At 43.4% G+C, this 21,110-nt stretch overlaps 2 protein-coding genes across 7 annotated transcripts in view; one reads left to right on the top strand and one right to left on the bottom strand.

Annotated features, from left to right (window-relative positions):
• Positions 1-3,989: 3,989 nt before the first annotated feature.
• MRPL14 (mitochondrial ribosomal protein L14) lies at positions 3,990-20,408 on the bottom strand. 3 transcript variants are annotated; one of them, XM_079969379.1, is made up of 3 exons: positions 20,287-20,408; positions 10,452-10,547; positions 3,990-4,554 (listed from the first exon to the last, which is right to left on the bottom strand). In XM_079969379.1, the coding sequence occupies exons 2-3, from the start codon at positions 10,523-10,525 to the stop codon at positions 4,191-4,193; spliced, it is 438 nt and encodes a 145-aa protein (XP_079825505.1). In that variant the 5' UTR covers positions 10,526-10,547; positions 20,287-20,408; the 3' UTR covers positions 3,990-4,190. The 3 variants fall into 3 exon arrangements, with proteins under 3 accessions (XP_079825505.1, XP_079825503.1, XP_079825504.1); XM_079969377.1 differs by lacking the exon at positions 20,287-20,408 and adding an exon at positions 19,665-19,783; XM_079969378.1 differs by lacking the exon at positions 20,287-20,408 and adding an exon at positions 19,642-19,739.
• Positions 19,915-21,110, top strand: part of TMEM63B (transmembrane protein 63B) — an 82,762-nt gene continuing 81,566 nt past the window's right edge. For 3 of the 4 annotated variants that reach the window (XM_079969214.1, XM_079969213.1, XM_079969211.1), the window contains exon 1: positions 19,915-20,065. The gene's annotated coding sequence lies outside the window, so the exon portion shown is untranslated. Of the gene's footprint in view, positions 20,066-20,284; positions 20,395-21,110 lie in introns of those variants that run through there. The other variant, XM_079969212.1, reaches the window with a different exon arrangement.

Here is a 21,110-nt window from a genome sequence, read left to right as displayed (position 1 = left end):
TAAGAGGCATGGACACCTCTGATACTGGAGACAAAGCACAGCCACCACAACCAGTAGCCACCGAGAGCCTCATCCTCCATGAATTCGTCTAATTCTCCTTTTAAAACTGCCCAACTTGGTAGCCATTGCTACATCTTATGGTAGCAAATTCTAAAGTTGAACCATGTGCTGGGTGTGTGAGAGAGAGACTGCTCCACTAAGAGTCCCCAAGTGCAAATTCTGGCTAAAATGGGGAAGATGAATCAAAATAACTCCAGAGAAAATTGTCTGTACTTAGCATGAGGAAAGCTGAGCAAGGAACCCCCTGCCACAAGGAAAATGTTATGGCGCAGAAGTTAGCAGTTTCCGGAGATATCCATAGAAAGTGAGGTCAGTAACTGCCAGCTCATCATGCCAAACTCTGCCTCCATGTGCCATCAGTTTGTGACTAACTTTGTTCCTGAACCACCATTTTGAGACTAGAGGGCCTCAGGAGCCTTCAGTTGTGTCAAGTGGGCCCTGAGCTTCAAAAGCTTGAGAACCTCTGAGGTAGATTAAGCGACTACTCATAACTTACACAGAAAACCCTAACAAAACCTCACCTGATTCAGAGCAACTGATTCAGAGCAACAGTTCAAACCAGCCACATTATTCCGAAACACATTCCAACTTCCAAAAAACAATATGGATTTATGGATGTTGTTAAAATATTTGGTGCAGGCATTTTAAGCACTGTAAGGAAGTGTGTAAGAATGAAGCAGAGCGTGGAGTTCAGACCAAAATGGAGGGGGAGTGTTGCCTCAACTATTCGTATTATATTCCTGTTTTTGGTGCATTAATATGCCATAAAGGTTCTCTACTGATATTTCATATGTGTCATGGATGTGAGCAACACTATTCTGTAACTAAAGTCCACCTTGTAGATAGGCACAGGAGGAAGTTGAGGGAAGGGGCACACATGTTGCTTGTTATAGCATGGAAACACTTGAAACAAACCATTAATAATAATAATAAAAATAAAGAGTCAATGCTGTAGTCAAGAAGGTACGAGTGTGAATGAGCATCCAAACAGCTATTAGTCTGTCAGGGACAATGCCAAGGTTATGTCCTTCCTCCACAGTGCTACTCCAGCTGCCCAGTGCTGTGAAGGGTCAAAGTGGGCACCTGCAACCCCTGCCATTTTCATTCAAAGATCCAGACAGTCAGCATAAAACCTACCTTGCTGAAAAGAAGAACGGGGGGAATCCAGAACTGAAATATTGCATGGAAGTTTGTATGACCTTGGTTCTGGCACAGATCACAAATTCTTAGGCTGTGCGTGTGCTCAGAGGAACCTTAATTCTTAGTGTATTTTGCTCCAGTTGGTGGACCTTTGAGTTCTAGCAAAAAGCAGTTACCACAAACCTCAGGTCTGCCCATGCCTGATACAGACAATACTGAACTGCATAGACCGATGGTGTAGCTTGGGTGCAAGCCTGCCTCCTATATTCCTGAAGCAACATAAGCAACACAAGGCTTTGCAGTAAAACACATGGCTTCAGAACTCAGATTTATTAAGAAAGTCAGTTGAATCTAGCCTCTCTCATAGGCCCCTTTACCAGTGATACATATCCGGCCTTAATATACATTTCAGCGCCAAGGAACCACACCAATGGGAGGTAGTTTGAACAAACGAAACAGCCATGATGGGCATACAGTAATGATTTAAAATACAAGTAGCAGGAAAATATTGTCATCATTCTTTTAAAGGAAGAAGTGAGGAAACTCTGTCCTGTGGGCTGATTTTGACTTGCCACTTTGGCCCATGAGGCCATTTCCCCCAAACTGCGCCCACCTATCAACTAATGATATGGGGCGGTATCAGCTGGTGGGCGAAGGGGTTCAATCCTCCTGAGTGATGCTTTGCCAGGACCTTCCCGGTGCGAATAAGCTGGCAAAGCAGAGCGCACAGTTGAACCCTCTGCTCATCAGCTGATGAAGAGAGTTCAGTCCTGCTGGGTGCTGTTTTGCCAGTGCATTTCCTGCAGGGAACATGGTGGCGAAGCAGACCCCTCCCACCACCACAGGTCAACTTGGCAGGTGTGTGGATGCCTATCCCACCCCCTGCCTTTGGAAGTCTTGCAAGTTGCCGCAGGGGGATGGGAGAGGGTTTTCTAGATAGGACCAAGGTGAAACTATCAAGCTCCCTTGTTATTGTTGCCATTGACAGGAAGGGTAATGTTCTTAATGTACTCATTTGTAGCACTTAAATGTTATTGGGGTGAGGCAGGTTGTGTGTTGTTATATTCACTATTATGTTGTTGTTTTATTATGTTATGAATTTTTTCTTGCAATGGTTGATTTTGAGATGTGTTCCCATTTTTCTTTGTTGTAAGCTGCTGTTGAGCATGACTCTTTTTGTGGAAAGGCAGCATACAAATAAATGATGATGATGATAGCTCAGTTGGTTAGAGCATGGCGCTGATAACACTTAGGTGGCAGATTCAATCCCCATAAGGGACAGCTGCGTTGCAGAGGGTTGGACCATATGATCCTCAGTGTCCTTTCCAACTCTATAATTCTATGTCAGATGAGTGACCCCACCCTGCTGTTAAGGTTGATCTGCAGGATGGAGGGAGATACAAGATCCAGCCTGCCAAGCCAAAAAAAGTCCCTCGCCCCTGCTTTACTTCGATATACATAGTGATTGGGGGGGGGGGCAGCATGTCACATGCAATATAATACAGGGGTGTTGCTCTTGACAGACACATACAGGCTGTGGATTTATATGTATCCCATAAGTCACCACCAGATGGCACAAAGAGGGGAGAAATCCTCAATGTTCACCATAGGAGCAACATAAAAAGCAGATCTTTCATCCTTGGCTCTCACACAATGGCATCACATCTTGAAGGCAGGGTATTATTTTTTAGTAGCATTTTTATCACATTCAAACATTTTAATTTTCACATATGCAAGAGCCACGGGGACATAGCACAATCTCACCACTGCTAGAGAATATTTATTCCGTTTTCAATGTTGTTATCCACCGCAAACTTTTGTTCATTGGGTGTACTAAATATCAAATGACTTGTCGCCAGGCAACACTGGGGCACTGGGGGTGGGGGACAACTGCAAACACACACTTGTAGAAGAAGAAGAGGAGTTTGGATTCAATATCCCGCTTTATCACTACACTAAGGAGTCTCAAAGCAGCTAACATTCTCCTTTCCCTTCGTCCCCGACAACAAATACTCTGTGAGGTGAGTGGGGCTGAGAGACTTCAAAGAAGTGTGACTAGCCCAAGGTCACCCAGCAGCTGCATGTGGAGGAGTGGAGATGCGAACCTGGTTCACCAGATTACGAGTCTACTGTTCTTAACCACTACACTACACTGGCTGAAATCCATGAGGTTCGTGTGTTTTGAAATTACTCTGGATTTCATCCAATGAAACCAAGTAAAATGGAATGCCACCTGCCAAGTCACTGACACAGTGCCATTTTGTCACTCAGAAGCATGCACACCACATCTGCATGTATTAATTGTTCGTAACTGATTCTGCTTTCAGTATTTCACAGAATCTGGAATTATTTGGCAAGGACTGAAGAAGGGGGAAGCCATGGAAATCCCTCCCCCAATCCACTGATGGATTCCTTTCATCAACCAACAGACGACATTGGATACCACCCTTTGTGGGGTGTTTTGTTTTTTTCTTCTTTCCTTTCTGTTGCTCTTGAACAAAACTACTGGCTTAATGTTTTGTTATACAGTCAGTTATGCATTTTGTTTTTGCTGGTTGGAGCCTGGACAAGCTCAATATTTATCAATACATAAAACGTATTGACAAATGTTCTGGTTTAAGAAAGAAAGAAAAAGAGAGAAAGAACACAGACAGGACAAATCGGGAGATTAGCACAGGATATTCGCTAGTTTGCTCCTACAATTGGGTCATATCACATCTTCTGCCTTCCCTAACCCTTCTGCCTCGCCCTGCCCTCCCCAAAGGCATCAGCCACGCAAAACAAGCTACTGGATTAACAATCTTGAGCTTTAATCATATCATGTCGCAACTGTCACTGAAAAGGGCAACAATATGGCTTTCAAAAAGAAATCTTGACGTGTTTTCAACCCATATGCCAATGTGAAACTTCCCCTTGTTTTATTTAGGTTCAGAAGGGTTTAAAGCGGCTGGGACGGGACAGTACTACTTAACTGGATGTTCCCTTATTTGTCACACAAAGTTCTGGGCAATGGCCAACACTTTCGAGAATTCTTGCCGCTTCCTCAGCAGAGAGGGAATTGGGGTTTTGATTCTTGTCCCTACTGGGTTCCCGTTGTCTTCAATGAGCACCACGTTGTTAGAATCAAACCTGGGAGTCATGCGAGGGCCCGGCATCTTGTGGCCAACAATTAAAGCCTTTTTCTTCTCCCCTTTGATAGCCAGAAGGATCTTGTCGCCGACTTTGCCCACTCCGTTCTTGTTGTAGACATGGATGCATTTCGGAGGCCGGTGGTACGGAGTGTTTCCCAAGGCGCTGTTATCTACAACTCGCACACGGGTCATCTTCTGTATTGCACTGCACGCGCCGCTGATGCTGCCGAAAGATAAGTTCGAAGGCAATAACAAGTCAGACCAACGGTAGCAGTCCCAATCAAGGACTATCATGCTCCGAAACATGTGCCGTTACTATGACCTCCCTCGCACTCAAAATGCTGTTTAAAGCCAAAAACTCTAAATACGCTACCACAAAGGCAGTTTAATATCAACAGTGGATAGCATGAGAGGGTCAAAGGACAGCTTTTTTTATATAAAGCAACCCAAGAAATGCAAATATTTTCAAACCTTTGCCCTTCAGAAAGTAGCTTTCCACACCAGCTTATCTACTAAGGAATTGCTAGCGTATGATAAGAATTGCAGAGGATTCTGGGAAGTATTCTAGGGTGAACAGAAAGAAGCCATCTCACAAACAGAGGGTTGGGATGGGGGGAGAGTGAGCCCATTTCAATGTGAAGGTTGATTCCTCACAGAAACCAGATGCTGATAAGGAAGGAACTGGTCTTGTGGGTTTTTCTGTCTTCCCCCTAAACTGTGAAAGAATTGTATACAGAGCTGCCAGCTTATATATATTTCATTGGAAGCAAGTCCCACTAAACTCCATGAGGCTTACTTCTAAGTAAAATGGATAGGCCTGCACTGTTAAGACTCAAAAGGATTCCTGAACTGTTACCATCATGGCTTACTATTACAAGTAATGTTTACTCATTCAGTATTTGTAAAGCCATACAATTATTTCTTTATTTTTACAGTGAGTTAAAACACACGCTGGGTGATCCTTCAGTCAAACAATTTTCTGAAATACTTTTTTTTTTTTTTAGCCAAAAAAATTTATACACCAAATGACCGAACATTGTTCAGAAGGCAAGCAAGGGATTCTTAAACTACAGTATCTGGTACTTAGGGGACTTAATAAGGATTTGAAACTGGCTTCTCTACTAGAATGTTCATTTCTCACAAGAGACTTCTGCTAATTAGATACTAGTCTGACAGGTTTTCCTGGAGTTTGGCTTCTTTTTTGCCTCTTCTAATAAAGAGGAAAGGATTAGAGAAAGGGAGTCTGGTTGGTGAGAATCCATAAGTGACTTCTGAGCACTTTCTCAGCAAGGAAAAGCAATTATTTTTTATTAAAAACTGGGATTAACCAGACACATAATGGAACACATCCAAATGAGATGTCAGATTTGTTGATCAGAAAACATATTTCCGTATCTCAGTTCTCAATATCACCACCACTTTTGGTAAATTTGTGAATTGTTTATCTCTTAGAAGCAGTTCATTTAGGACACCCCTTTATATAAAAATAGTCATTGTTAGGTTTTTTTTAAAGAACTGGGTGGCCTTCTTATCAGGAGGTCCATTCTGTATGATGTCTGAATTGGGCCTTTAGTGTTGTGGCACCTGCCCTTTGGAACCCAATTGGTGTTGGATTAGAAATTGTATTTGTATACGTAATTGTTTCTATATAACTTTTAATTGTACTGTGAAAGACACCAGAATGCCGACTCAAACAGAACAGGCCTTGAGAACCCACTATGGCATTTGTTTATTTTTAACACCCATTTCCTCTTTAGCAACTCTGAGCATGTGGTACCCTCACACATGACCCCTTCCTTGAGATCTGCTTGCTTCTAGGTTGAGATGAAAAACAATTACAGACTAGACCCTCAATCTGAGATATGACTCAAGCTGAGAAAACCACTGCAGCAAAATTTGAAAACCGCAACTTTAGAACCACTTCCTGCCCCCCTTCAGCTTTCAGTGCATGGGAAATAATAATGTTATTGCCATCAGTGAATTACTGTCTTCATTCAAAAGGAGACACACCTAGAGAATGCTCGATGGCTTTGAAGCACCAACATCCATGCACCATGCCTATTCAATGGGACCCATAAGTCTCCATCTTGGCCCAAGTGGAGCCCAAGGGCTGGCTGAAGTTGTTGACTTCTGCTCCATTCTTCTGCCTCCATGATATAAAGCCAGATATAGGAATTAAAGCAGCACAAACCTATTTGATCTTTAAAAGCTTGTACATAGCTCAGTGAAGGAGCACATGGTTTGCACACAAGGGGTCCCACGTTCAATTCCTTGATCTCTCCAAGGAGGGTTGAGCAATCCCGCTCTCTGAAATCCTGGGCAACTACTGCCAATCTAAGCTAGAGGGACCAATAGTTGCCTATGTTTCCAGGTCTGGCATATCTGAAGAGGGCAGAAATGCAAAATGGCAACATAAATCCAGACAGACTAGAGCCGCAAATTTTTGACAAACCTAGACAGCATCTTAAAAAGCAGAAACATCACCTTGCCAACAAAGGTCTGTATAGTTAAAACTATGGTTTTCCCAGTAGTGATGTATGGAAGTGAGACCATAAAGAAGGCTGATCGCCGAAGAATTGATGCTTTTGAATTATGGTGCTGGAGGAGACTCTTGAGAGTCCCATGGACAGCAAGAAGATCAAACCTATCCATTCTGAAGGAAATCAGCCCTGAGTGTTCACTGGGAGGACAGATCCTGAAGCTGAGACTCCAATACTTTAGCCACCTCATGAGAAGAGAAGACTCCCTGGAAAAGACACTGATGTTGGGAAAGATGGAGGGCACAAGGAGAAGGGGACGACAGAGGATGAGATGGTTGGACAGTGTTCTCGAAGCTACCAGCATGAGTTTGACCAAACTGCAGGAGGCAGTGGAAAACAGGAGTGCCTGGCGTGCTCTGTTCCATGGGGTCACGAAGAGTCAGACACGACTAAACAACAACAATTAATTGATGCATATGAATGAAGAGTAACATATTTGAAGACGGTTCCAGAAAGTGTACTGGCCTGTGGGACAGAAACTTACTATGCACAGCATCTAAGGAAATGTGCACCTGTACACATTGAGATCTGCAAGGGAAACCTGCCCGACCTCAGTGCCAAACTAGGGCCTCAAAGCAGTTCCCACTTTTTGTTTACAGTGCCCACTCGAGAAATTCATGAACAGCCAGTTTCTCTCTCGGGAACTCTCTTATACCACAAAGCATTCATTATACAATGAACCACAAAAGTCAAGGGTCTTTGTTCCCTCTTGAACATGAAGGATTTGGCAGAAATATTCCCCACAAAGAGTAGCACGTTAAATGCCGAAGGGGGGGGGCACATACCTGTACCCATCTGAACTTAGGAACATTTTTGTGAACATACAAAGAATGAAATATTGCGTCAGACCATTTAATCCAAGCAGCCCCATGTCTACGACTTCAAACACCGATGGCTTGACAAGGTCTGAGGCAGGGCTCTTTCCTTGCTCTGCTACTTAAAAGCCTTTTAAGGGAAGATGCCAAGAATAGAACCTGCCTACAACAGGAGAAGAATATGGCAAGGGAGGGGAAGAAACAGATTTAACTCTTATCTATCCCAGGTAGTTCTGCAGATAAAATAAGACTGTGTTCACAGGTGTCATTGATTTCCATTGTCTTACATATATGTATACTGCACAGGGTCACAAAAACACAATGAATAGCTCATATTTGTATTTGGAAGACTTTTATTTTTCAGCCTACTGCTTCTAAAGGAGAAATTTTGCAGGGAAAAGGATATTACAGTGCTTTTTTATTCTCTGAGTTGCTATAAAGAGCCATCACCTTTTCCCATGACTATCTCTAGCTTTGCTGGAGGTTTCTGCTCTCCAGCTCCTTGGCCTGCAATTCAATAGCAGGAAGTGGCACAACTCCAGGTTCACCACACAAGAAAATCTTTAAGGATCCCACCTGTGGGAATGGTTTTCCTGTGCTTCAATAAGATGAAACCACAAAGTTATAACTCCTCTAGTTAAAAATGGATTGAAGAAGGAATTAAAATAAATGCCTACAATGATATTTGACCTCTTTTCTCCTAAGAATGTATTTCTCACAGACATCAGAAATAAATACATTCACTATGGTTGGTAAATATGCCATATATAAGAATTTATTCTCATACAATGGAAAATGTATGCAGTCCATATTTTTGTTCCCTTTTACCGTATTTTTCCGTGTATAAGACTAGGTTTTCTTCCTAAAAAATAATGTCAAAAATTAGGGGGTGTCTTATACACAGATACATCTCCCCCCATTTTCTTAAATATGAGTCCCCTAAAATAGGGGGCGTCTTATAGAAGGAAAAATATGGTAATTTTAAATTATTGTTTTATTGTTAATGTTTGACTTTAACAGAGGGCCTTCTCGGTAGTGGCATCCACCCTGTGGAATGCCCTCCCATCAGATGTCAAAGAGATAAACAACTATCTGACGTTTTGAAGACATCTGAAGGCAGCCCTGTTTAGGGAAGTTTTTAATGACTGGTGTTTTAATGTATTTTTAATCTTTGTTGGAAGCTGCCCAGAGTGGCTGGGGAACCCCAGCCAGATAGGCAGGGTACAAATAAATTAATTATTATTATTATTATTGTAGTGGTGCAGCAATAAAACTTCTAGCACATTGGCAAAGCTAAGCACAGTCTGGTACAGTTTCAAATTGAAAGGGAGACTCTGTATTGAGATTCCTGCATTGAAAAGAATTGGACTAGATGACCCTTGGAGATACCTTCCAACTCTACAATTCTGTGAGTCTAAATAAAATGTCAGGAAAAGTAATACATATATTAAAAGTGATTTAAAAAAACAACAACAGCTGCCCTTTAACAGAAGCCTGAGACCCAGAATCATATCACCAGTGTCTCTCCATCCTACGAAAATTTCTAGGACGTTAAGCTGCCATGTAATTTTCAAGGCAGAGAAATAGGGATAGTGCTTATTAAAAAGTCAGCAACACATTATATACTGTTATTAGGAATCTCATTAGCTACAATGGCACAAAGGAGGGTTTAGCCACATTTCCTTATGTAGGCAGCCACTGCCTCTAAGAAAGCAACTCACAGCACCTCAAGCTGTGGCAATTCTCCTTCTATCGTCTAGGAAGACCTGCATGGTGCTCAGAAACTGCCTCTCCTAGCTCTGAAATACATAAGGAGACACTGCCACGACTACCACAGTGGTTGGAAGGAATGGAGTTATTTATATCACACTTTTCCTTCACCACAGAACCCAATACAATATGCATGCAGTTCCCAAGTGGTCTCCCACCCAAGTACTGGCCAGACCCAAAGCCCTCATGTGCCTTCAGACCATACCTTGAGACAACAGTAAGACTACAGCAAATTTAAGTCGGTGAAAGACTTCATATAACATCCTACCACTGTGAATACTACTTGCTGTTTCCTAGCTTTTAACACAGTGACATTTTCTTCTTTGAGCAGTGCAGAAAACCATTATTTTTAAAACAACAACAACACACACACACACACATTCAATTGCACTTTAAAACCACTGCATTATTATAAAACTTCAAGGTATTGGAAGGATGTCTTGAATGAACTAGACTCAAAATTATCAACTACTTGCTAAGCTAAACAAATTGAGATTTGTCAAGGGGCATTGTTGAATGAATTTATGAGTTAAGACTAGAAAGAAATAACCTCCAACTGGAAATCTGTTCAGGGCATGACTAGATTATTAAAGGACAATGCTATACACACCTACTCAGAAGAAAACCCCACAGAGTTCAATGGGACTTACGCTCAGGTAAATATAGAACCACAGACTAGAATTATATGGGAATGGCAAAGTTAACAAATCATATTAGGACAGGAGGTGGCATATGTAAGTATAAAGATTTTCTACTGAGGTGGGATTTTAAATGATTTTAACCATTGGAACAAACCAGGAATATTCTTATCAAAAGGATAAATTCATGAAATACAGTCCTGTACACTAAACCATGCCCAATGTAATCTTCTAATTTTGCTTGTATAGAAAATAGGGAGGAGTTTGACAAATGAACACTAGGTTTGCTTCATCTGATTCATGTGCCTGTAAATATACTCCAGAGTAAAAAGCCATTATCTGTATTGGAACACATACCTGAAATTTCGCTGATATGTTGCCCTGTTTATTTGGGCTAGAAAAAGCTCTGGGTACTTTTTCCAAAGCGCCATCAGGATTCTGGTTTTAAAAAACCTGGACAAGAAACAAAAGATTACTAATAATATACTACTATTGATGGTTACAATTTTGATAAAGATAAATCAAACTATCAATTCCATGGGATACATTTGGGGGGAGGATATTCTGTTGCAGTGTCCCCAAAAGCCCTCAAAAGCATGCATTGTATTGTTAACAAAGCGCAGCAACATTCCCTCCTTGGATCAGAGTCAATGCAACTCAGTTACATATAACACAATGGTACTGTATTTAAATAATAAAAAAGCACTGCAGTGCAGCTTTCTTCTTCAAGGGCATAGTTCCTCTCTGTACAAGCATCCTCCTACCCTAACAGCTGTCAGTTTTTACAGCCACTGACATTTTAAGAATATCTGTGCATGGAGAGAGCAAAAGCCCACAACTCTTAGCAAGCTATACAACGGAACCATTTAGCAGTCACAATAAATTCATTTTTAAAATGCTAAAAGCATCAAAAGATATACTAATTTATTTGCTGCCACGTTTTAAGGGAAGCTAGCACAAACATTTTAAACAAGTTTGGGGGACAGTATTTTTTAAAGTATATCAAAATTAAGTTTTTAGGTTTCATTTGTATACTATTTGGAATTTTTATTTGATTTTAATCAGAAAGGAGTCTTAAAATTCAATGGGTATATAATCTTAAAATCAGTCACCAGCCAGCATAGAGCCAACTCCTAGGGGCCAAGCGGTCTTCCCCCCGCCCCCCAAAAAGAAAATTTTGAGGGGGCTGCCCCCCCAGTTGATGGGCATTGCTATTCAAATGGTGTCCATGTACTGTGTCTTGTGATCAGTTTTGCAAGGTGAGGCTTACTTGTCCCTCCTCCAATATTTTATTCAAGTTGGCACCCCTGCCAGCCAGTGATATTTCTAGAACGGGAATCATAAAAATTCCCCAAATGGTCTGTCCTCAGGTTATCTCCTTTGACATATATGAGCTTTTATGAATACAGTCCACTAAGTTTGCAGTGCCTTCACTTTGCTTTACCCAAGTTAAAAGGTGTATCATAGTCACTCTTAATTTTTACTTCAGGTACTTGTATGACATTGAATTTTCACTTTGGGTAATTATTTTCCTGGTTACAAAGATGTAACATAGCAAAGTTGCTACAATGCAAGGTTCTCTGCTACTTTTCAGGTTCAAGTGACCCACATGGGAGAAGAGAAAGCACTTTTGGCACACAGAGTAGCAGTAGTAACCACACTGCTAGAGCACTAAGCACTAAAGGAGGCGAATGCATTAAAATGTTCGTTCTTCTTAACTTCTGAAGCACCACAATTATCTGCATTCCAAAGATATGCTTGGAAAAAAGACATTTTCTTTCACCCACTTGCCCCCCAGTGATCTCTTGCCACAACATCTTCCCTCTACAGAGTCCTAAAGACAGTCTTCTCCAAGTGGCACATAGGGGGAAGAGTGAGATACCCAAGACAGGCAAGGAAATTGTATCCTCGCTTATGATTTTTATTCTTCTCGCAGCTCAATCATTCACGACACGCCGGTTTTGAGGCAGATGCTGACATTTCACTCCTTTTCTTCAAACTCACTGATCAAAAATAACTGCTAAATGTGAAAAGTGGTGTCTGACAGGAGAATATTCACACCACTAACTACAGATGTGGCTCCTGTAAATGGCAACCACACACAAACAGGGTGGTATTCAACTAAATTCTACTCACCGGTATTAATGGATATCACTAAGTTAAGTCCATTAATTTCAAGGGGTCTCCTATGAGTAAAACTCAGCTGAATACAACCCACACTTTCCCAATTTATGCCACAATTTCCATGCTTGATCTCTGGTCATCACTTTTGTTTTAAAAACGAGTAAGCCCCTCTGAATACTTTGAAGCAAGAAGCTATTATTTCATCTCATTCCCCTCTGTCTTTTTATTTGGACCAAAATCCAGTTTGAATTCAGAATAAGTTGTATAAAAGGATGGAAAATAATTAGTATAAAACAGGGATGTCCAACTGGTAGGTCGTGGGGGGGCATGGTAGATTCCTGGTAGAAGAAATTTATTGGAGATGTAATTTCCACAGATCATGATCACCCTAGTAGGTAATCAATCCTCTGGAAGCTCAACAACTTTGGTAGATCACTGCCAGTTTTTTTTATAGTGGGAGCAAATCTCAGTCTCTTGACAGATGGACATGCCTGGTATAAAAGAATGAAGAAAACTATTAATTAGGTAAGGAAAGCTCTAAGTGTTAAGAGAGATGCTCAAAATTCCCAATAATGTGTTTCTCACGTATGATAAATTTAGGAGAAGGATATTTGCAGGGAAAATGAAAGGCCTTAACCATTCCCTTGACCATTAAGTTTCACCAGCAGGTTTTCCACACCATGTCCTCTCCAGCTGAACTCTAAAAAACAGCCCATCTAGTGCTAGGGAGGAATCAGCACTTGGGGTGTGTATCAAGGATGTGAAGATATGTAGTTATGTGTTCCTGGAAGCAAAATATAGGTTGCTAGGGAAGAGTTTGAAAACTGGGGCCTTCAAAGCAGCTCTCTACAAAATGCTACCAGTTCCACTTGCAGGGCTACCTAGACAGGTGTAGCTGTGTAGTCTCAGTGCATGAATAAGACAGTGGTACTGGCAGTTTTGGATTTGTTTGGAGTTTGGATTTGTTAGTCACTGAGAATATTTTGGGACAAGCTGGGCCTGATCAAAAGGGACAGGGCTCCACTTGAACTGGGAAGGAACCAGATTTCTGATGCTTGAAATAAAAAAGATGGCAGAGCAGCTTTTAAAGTGATTGTTGGGGGGAAGCCAACAGAAGCTGGGGAGCATCCAGTTCAGAACAAATCATCCCCCAGGGATGAGGGAGGGACATGTTTATTATAATTCAAATGGGAAGAGGGCAGAGCTTGGCACTGAGATTGCTGGAGCCCATGATAGCTCTTCAGAGAAACCAAAGCACCATAGGTTAAATGCAAGTGCCAAAGACACTTGGAAAGAAATGCTGTATATACGGTAAGTGTTTGTATAGCAATGCTAGGAGATTAAGGCAAGACAGAGAAGCAAGAGCGCTTGGTCTCAGAGGAGAGCATACATACAGTGGGAATAAAGAAAACCTGGTGAAATGGAGGAAACCAGTGGAGCGTCATTATCTCTGGGTACAAAGTCTATAGAAAGGCCACGAAAGAACATAATGAAGGTAGTGTCACTCTGCACTTCAAAGAGGACATAGAACTCAACAAGCAGGAACTCTTCAAAGGGTGAGATTCCTCCACAGAATATCTATAGGTGGTGATACCACACCCAAAGAATAATTTAGTTTCCTCCTGATCATAACAGAGAATGAAATAAAAAAGGCATCCCAAGGAAGTGCTGTAGTAATGAGTGACTTCAATTACCTTTCCCATACATTTGGTATATGAATTCTTCAGTAGTGCAAAGAATTAAAATTTCTTAGTACCTAAGATGATTGTGCACTACATAACTGTGCCCTAGAACAGTTTGGTCACAAAACCAACCAGAGGGGTTAACCCTGGACTTAACTTTAAGTGGTTCCAGCAAACTGCTGCAAGATGTTGAATCAGTTTGGAACACCGATCATAGTGCTATCAAATTCAATCTATGTGTAAATGGACAATTGGCAAGAAATTCCAACAGAGGCATTTGACTTCAAAAGAGGCAACTTCCCAAATATTAGGGGATTGGTATAAATGAAGTTGAAAGGCAAAGTCAAGAGGGTCAAATATCTGCAAAATGCTTGGGAGTTGTTTAAAAACACAGATGCATGTCGCAGCTCAGGAAAGCACCAGCAGAGGCAAGAGGATGGCTTGCATAGTTAAGAAGCATTTCAAGGAAATTACTGGAAGAAGGCTTCCTTCAGAAAATGTTCTTATCCAAATGAGAACAAAAAGTAACACAAACTTTGGCAAAGGAAACACAAGCAGACAATAAGGGATACATAAAAGAATCTGAGGATCCCATTGCTAAAAACATGGTGACAACAAAAATCTGAAATTAGCAGAGGACCATCACTTAAGGAGGCAGCTGGACTTTGGATGAGAAGGGTATGCTAAAGGAGGAAGGGGGGATTGCAGAGCAGCTGGATGAATTCTTTGCAATTGTCTTCACAAATGCAGATACATGGCAGAACTTTGGGCCTGAACTAACCCTCTCAAGAGAGGAGTCTTGAGACACTGGGACAAATATATGTGCAGGTAATTTTTAGGGCAGAAGAACATTCAGTTGTGTAACCTGCAGTCTGACACAGGCTTACTATCTCAGGGATGGAGCTTCCAAGCATATAGTCATATGGAATAAGGACATTTTAGTCATCATTAGCCAGTATTTGTGCACCAAAACATTAAGTGCCTTATTAAAAATCACCACCCATACCCAACTCCATAAAAGTATTGCCACACAAGCAAATCTAGAACAATTCCAGAAAGTTGCATTCCAATTAGCAGAACAGTAGAACACCTAATACAGGGTGGCCTGAAAAACACCTGCACAAACACACCTTTTCTTATCTGTTGGGTCTACTGCTGAGGCCGGCCAGAAAACAATGTAACCTGCTTGGGGGGAAAAACAAAGCATGCAATTGCCTAAGAATCTGGAAGTTTCAGCAGCCCAAGCACGTTCATATTTGATGTCTTGCTCCCAGAAATATGATGTGGCACTTAGAAATGTGAAGTATTGTGCAGACCTACATTTAGTTAAGGGCCAAAAAAGCACTTCACTACTCTTGAGTAGCAAGGTGCTTTTCAAGCTCTGTGAGAAGGAATATAAGCTCCAAAGAAGCTGTATGGCAGGCATGCTGTCAGGTGCCATAAGAAAGCTGCAGAGATAGCGCAGGATAGTATGCACCCCGGAAATGATCTCTTTCAGCTTCTGCCTTCTGGAAGAAGGTATAGGGCTATAAAGACCAGGACTAGCCACCTGAGAAACAGTTTCTTCGCAAATGCAATTCTGGTTCTAAATGCAGCATAAGGAGTCTCACGGCCTAGGACCCTCGTACCTACGGGACCGCCTCTCCTGGTATGCCCCACAGAGAGCCTCAAGGTCCATAAATAGCAACAGCCTAGTGGTCCCGGGCCCTAAGGAAGTTAGATTAGCTTCAACCAGAGCCAGGGCCTTTTCAACTCTGGCTCTGGCCTGGTGGAATACTCTGCCTCATGAGACCGGGGCCCTGCAGGATCTGATTTCTTTCTGCAGGGCCTGTAAGACAGAGTTGTTCCACCTGGCCTTTGGCTTGGAGGCAATTTGATTCCCCCCCTCTCTTTCTTTTTTCTTTTCCTTCTCCTCCTGCGATGAGGCTACATTTTAATATTTTAATGTTTCAATATTTTAATGTTGTATTTTAATTTTGTTTTTAAGTTGTAATCATTCAACTTGTTTTTATTATTGCTTGTAAGCCGCTCTGAGCCCGGCCTTGGCTGGGGAGGGCAGGGTATAAATAAAAATTATTATTGTTGTTGTTGTTGTTGTTGTTGTTGTTACTATAGCATATTGTATTTTTAAATGGGGTTTCAGTTTTTAGGGGTTTTTGAATGTTTTATGTAGTTTTCAATTTCATTGTTCTGTATGGGACAATGACAATAAACATTTCGTATATATTGTATGGCCAAACTCAGCCCTCCACCTGTTTTGGGACTACAGTTCCCATCATCCCTGACCACTGGTCCTGTTAACTAGGGATGATGGGAGTTGTAGTCCCAAAACATCTGGAGGTCCGAGTTTGGCCATGCCTGCTGTATGGTATTATATTGTAGCCCAGCGTTAGGGATACCCAGCAGGCCTATAGCCTCATCTTTCACATCTCCAGGCCCACCTAAGCAACATCCTTGCATGCGGAGCATAGCCTGCACCGCACAGCAAGCATGACCATAGCAGGAAACACAGATATATCCATGCTGATAAACTCCAACTGCTCAATAGGAGCCTACACCCTAGAAAAAAGCTACAACCCAGTGTCTATCCCAGGCCCCAGAACACCCCATCATGACTGTCTAAGCCAGTTTGGAAGCAGAAAAAAGGCAACATTTTCAAGCCCTCTTGGTGAATCTTGCAGATACACATGCAACAGAACACAGAAAAATGCAGCTTGCAAGAGATTGTAGATCTTTATCTATAATTGGGGGGGATTCCCATTTATGGAAAAACCTTGACTACACTCAAGCACCTTCCTTCTCATGTAATGTGGGTCAAGTAAATGCCTCACATGAGTGCAGATAATAGTGCACAAACTGGCTTTTTAAAACGCAACCTCACCTTTTCCCTTAGCATGTAGCCAGTTACTATTCCCCTCTCGCAAACAACTTTCTCATAAAGAGTTCCAGGATCCACAACATTGGAGTTGGGAGGCGGGGGGCGGGGGGGGGGGAGAGAGAGATAGCAAATGGAATAAGGTAACAGTTTTCCCATGGCTGTTCAAATACATTGTTTCACTTTATCCTGCCTGTAACTCCAGATGTCCCCTTCTCAGGAAACAGACCTTTTTCTTCAACATGACACATCTATAGAACAAGTTGGATCCCTTCCACTTTGCAATTACCCAGATCTGTACCATTTCCACAGACTGGCTGATTCAGCTTTAGTGTCCTGAGCAGTCTGTTCCTACGGATGTTTCCTTGGAATTGAGTCCCACTGAGCTATACTTGCACACCAAATACGCATGCACTGGACTGTGCTGCCTTCGTTTAGATAGGGTTGCCATACATTTGGATTTTCACAGACATATCCAGAATACTGCAGTCGGCAGCAGTGTCCAGGCAGAAATTGGGAAAATCCGGACATATGGCAGCCCTTGTCAGCAGTACTGTCCCCCCCCCCCAAAAAAAAGCTCAAAACCAGCATTTTATTTATTTATTTTTTGCGATTTCACCTAAAAAGCTCAAGAACTTTGGGCAAAACTAAAGAAAGCTCAATAATCTTGCTGAAAAAAAGCCGAACAACTTTTCTGTTCAGATTTTCACTGTTTGAAATATGTCAACCCTACTTTAGACATGTTTATTTGGGAAATCTGATTCTAAAGTGGCATTTTTACTGCAGCGACTAGAATTATATTTAGTGAATTGTGTACACTCCTGATTTCAAACCACAGAAAAGAGCAATTTTTGGAGTAAGAACATGACCAAAAGGTATCGAATGTAAACAATGGCACTACAATGTGTTACACTACCTCTGTAGCTTCTGCAAGCTTGTTATCGGTTTCTTTTGCACAACAATCTACAATCCACTAACTTGCATTGTAAATGGAATCAGGACCAGAGTATCAATAACTCTACCTTTAATCTATTCAATTTTGGCTAATGACTGAGGGAGACAAGTCTACAAACAGAATGAACCTTAACTTAGCAGCCTCCAGTTTTAATTATAAGGTTGCAAAACACTCAGCCTCCAGTTTATTGTTAGCAGAAACGTAGCAAGATGTGATTGTTGAACAAACTTGAAGTCTAAGTCTCAAAATCCAAACTTTATTTTAAGTCCTTAATGCAGGTTCCCTTGTCCTATAATTATATAAGGGGTTATCTTTTGATTAAAGAAATGTTAGTGAATTGTAAATGTGCTGTTGATACAGTTTTGAAGAGAAAAGAGCATTCTCCCTTTGTTTTTAGATTATGCATGCTCATGTCACAGCAGGTACCATCTCTAAAGACATTTCCCCCTGTGTGAGAAGAGAACAGAAAAGACCTATAAACATGCACCTGCTACCTATGAATTTGAAAATACTTGCATTTTTTAAAAAAGTTTTTTTTAAATCTGATGCCTAATTAATTGGGAGCACACTTTTAATTGATCCAAAGCACATTGTAGTGTAGTCCCAAGCACTATTAATGTGATGATTTCAAAGATCAGATTTGACCAGGGATTTTGTATGGTCCCAAAATACTGTACTGAAACAAGACACACAGGTACAGAGCAACAAGTTTCTGATAGCAGATACTAGAGACAAATGTAGCAATAAACGAGCAAGATGGAAGTCTCCAACAGTCATTAATATGTACTGAACAAAGATCAAGGCAGGTCAACAAGTATGCTGCAAAAGAACTGTAAGTCAAACTGAGGCCTCAAGCCGCAGTCTTAATCATTACCCAGTACAGAAAGAGCTGAATCCTGGAGACTGGGTTCAAATCTGATCTTTACTTTGGAAGTGCTATGTGGCTTTGTTTAAAGTGCGGAGTACAGTAGTTGTTAAAGTGTCAGACCAGTCACTATCTGTTACCATAACCTACTTCACAGGCTTGAGGCTATAATGGGAAGGGAAACAGGTCGGACACAAATGCCACCCTGAGCTCCTTTGAAGAAGGGTAGGGTAAATTTTAAAAGCACAGCACCTTGCAAATTAAAAACGACGTGCAAATAAGTAGTTGTAAACACCCATGCTCATATGCGAGATCCTGTTGAATCCAAGGGAGTTGCTCTGCCTGATTGTTTACATCTCAGAAATAAATACAACCAGGCATACTCCCAAGAAAAGTGTGCATAGGACAGACACTTTACTCTCAAATAAAGTAGCAATGCCAAGCATGCAAACTAAAAAGTAAGTGCCGCTTAACTCAAGTGTAAACATGCCCAGGACTGGGCTTGTAACTCATTTAAGATGGGGGCTGTCATATTACTATAATAAGCCTGTATTGCCTTCAGGAGTGCTAGCTGGAAACACTTCGCGCGGTTAAATGGGCAGAGGATCCTGCTGCTAATGCCCTTATGCGTGAAATCCCAAATCCACCTACACGGGAGTAAATCCTACTGAAAACAGAGGCCCTGATTTGTGAACAAAGTATGATGCTGCCTTAGTAGGGCAAGAGCTTTTCGGGCATCCCGAAGGGAACCGGCTCCGTAGGGCATGCGCTCTTCCGGATCAAGGTTGCAGTCCCAAATACATTAATCTCCCCCATTTATCTATTATGCAACCCCAAATGCATTTATCGATAATGCACGCTCGGGACCGTGCAGCCCCGCTTGCTATGCACGGAAGTGCCCGGGACCTTCGTCCGAGGCTGCGGCTGGTCTGGCCTAGGAGCCTCTTCCCGCAAGCAGAAGCGAGCCCCGTCCCCGCCGCGGGCTCCCCTCCCACTCCCGCGCCGCAGGGCACCCGAAGGACCCCGGAGGGCAAAGAAAGACACACACACGAGCACCCTTCAAACTCACAGGCTCCTCGGGCCCAGGCTCCCTTCCAAACGCGCAGGCGCAAAGCAGCACAGCCGCGTATGGCAGGGCCCGGCAAGAAACCCGGGAGGGAGCGCGTGCGCACAGCGCGAGGCGGTTGGAGGGAGGGGAGGCTCCTGGCTTTCTCCGCCCGCCCTTTCCCCCGGTCTCCTGCCTGCGCCGGGCGAAAGACCACGCCTCCCTGCGCGGCTCCCTCCCTCCCTCCCCCCTCCCTCCCCGCTTATTCCCGAAGCCGAGAAGCCGGAGCTGGGAGGCGCGAGTCCAGGAGGAGAGGGGAGGTTGGGGCGCCTTTTCCTCGGCGGAGGGGCGTCAGCGGGAGCCCCGCGCTGAGAGGGCGAGGGAGCAGAAAGCCCGGAGGAGCCGCTCTGCCTTTGACAAGTGAGGTAAGTCGCCGGGGAAGAGGCTGCTGCTGCTGCTGCTGCTGCTGCTGCTGCCTGTGCCTGGCAATGCCCCTGCGCTCCCTCCTCGCCTCCTTCTCTTTCCTGCCGGGCTGCAGCAATAACAGCTCCGGAGCCCCGTTTCCAAGGGCGCCCGGGACGGCTTGGCCATCCCCTTGGCGGAGCGAGACGGCTCCCGGTGGCGCCTTCTTTTCCCTCCCACCTACCTTGCCAGTGCGGTATCTGTTTACTCGCGAGAGAGCGAGCGGGCGGGCGGGCGAGCGCTGCGTTGCTCCCTCTTGCCTCGAGGTGGAACAATGGCAGCGGAGCCCGAGGTAGGGGAGGTGGCGAGAGGGTGCCGGGCAAGGTCTGCCGCTCGCTGGGCGTGTGTCCCTTTTGCAGAGCCCTGCGGCAGGCTCGGGGTGGGGGGGGCCGCTTAGCAGGCTCCCCTCCTCCCTCCGCCTCCCAGAAAAAAACCTCTCCTTCCCCCCGCCTTGCCCACCCAGACACAATGACAGTCGTCCGCCGATCCCGCGCGCGCCCCTCCTCTCGAAACTGGTCCAGCTGCTGCGTTTCGTCGCAGTTCTCTGGATTCTCCCGCACAATGTCAAAGAAGGGAGGAAAGGAGGGCAAGATGCTTTTTCTTCGCCGTCAGACAAAGCGGCCATCTCGCTGGGGTGTGTGTGGTTGTTTTTTTTTTAAGACCCGATCAGGCTTTGTGTGCATTGGGCAGGATGGCGTGAAAGGAGGGACGGGGTGTGGGGGCGCAGGCTGCGTGTTTCTTTGTTGCTGTCTCCCCTCTTGGTGGTGTGATCGCGATAGTGATGCTGATGATGATGATGTTGGTCCGCGATGCTGCAGTCAATTCCCCCCCTTCCTTCCTTCCTTCCTTCCTTCCTTCCTTCCGCGTCAGGTGCGGTAGGGAAGGGAAATCCGAGAAAGCCATTTAATGGACTTAACAGTGCGGTATCCTATAGACAAGCCCGCTCGGAGTTAAGCCCCACTCACGGGACTTATTCCCAGATGTATGTGTATAAGGAGTGGTGTCTTT

Source organism: Podarcis cretensis (genome assembly GCF_951804945.1).
Source record: "Podarcis cretensis genome assembly, chromosome: 3".
NCBI classification, from domain to species: Eukaryota; Metazoa; Chordata; class Lepidosauria; order Squamata; family Lacertidae; genus Podarcis; species Podarcis cretensis.
The sequence above is the reverse complement of the archived record's forward strand: the minus strand, read 5'-3'. Positions and strand labels throughout refer to the sequence as shown.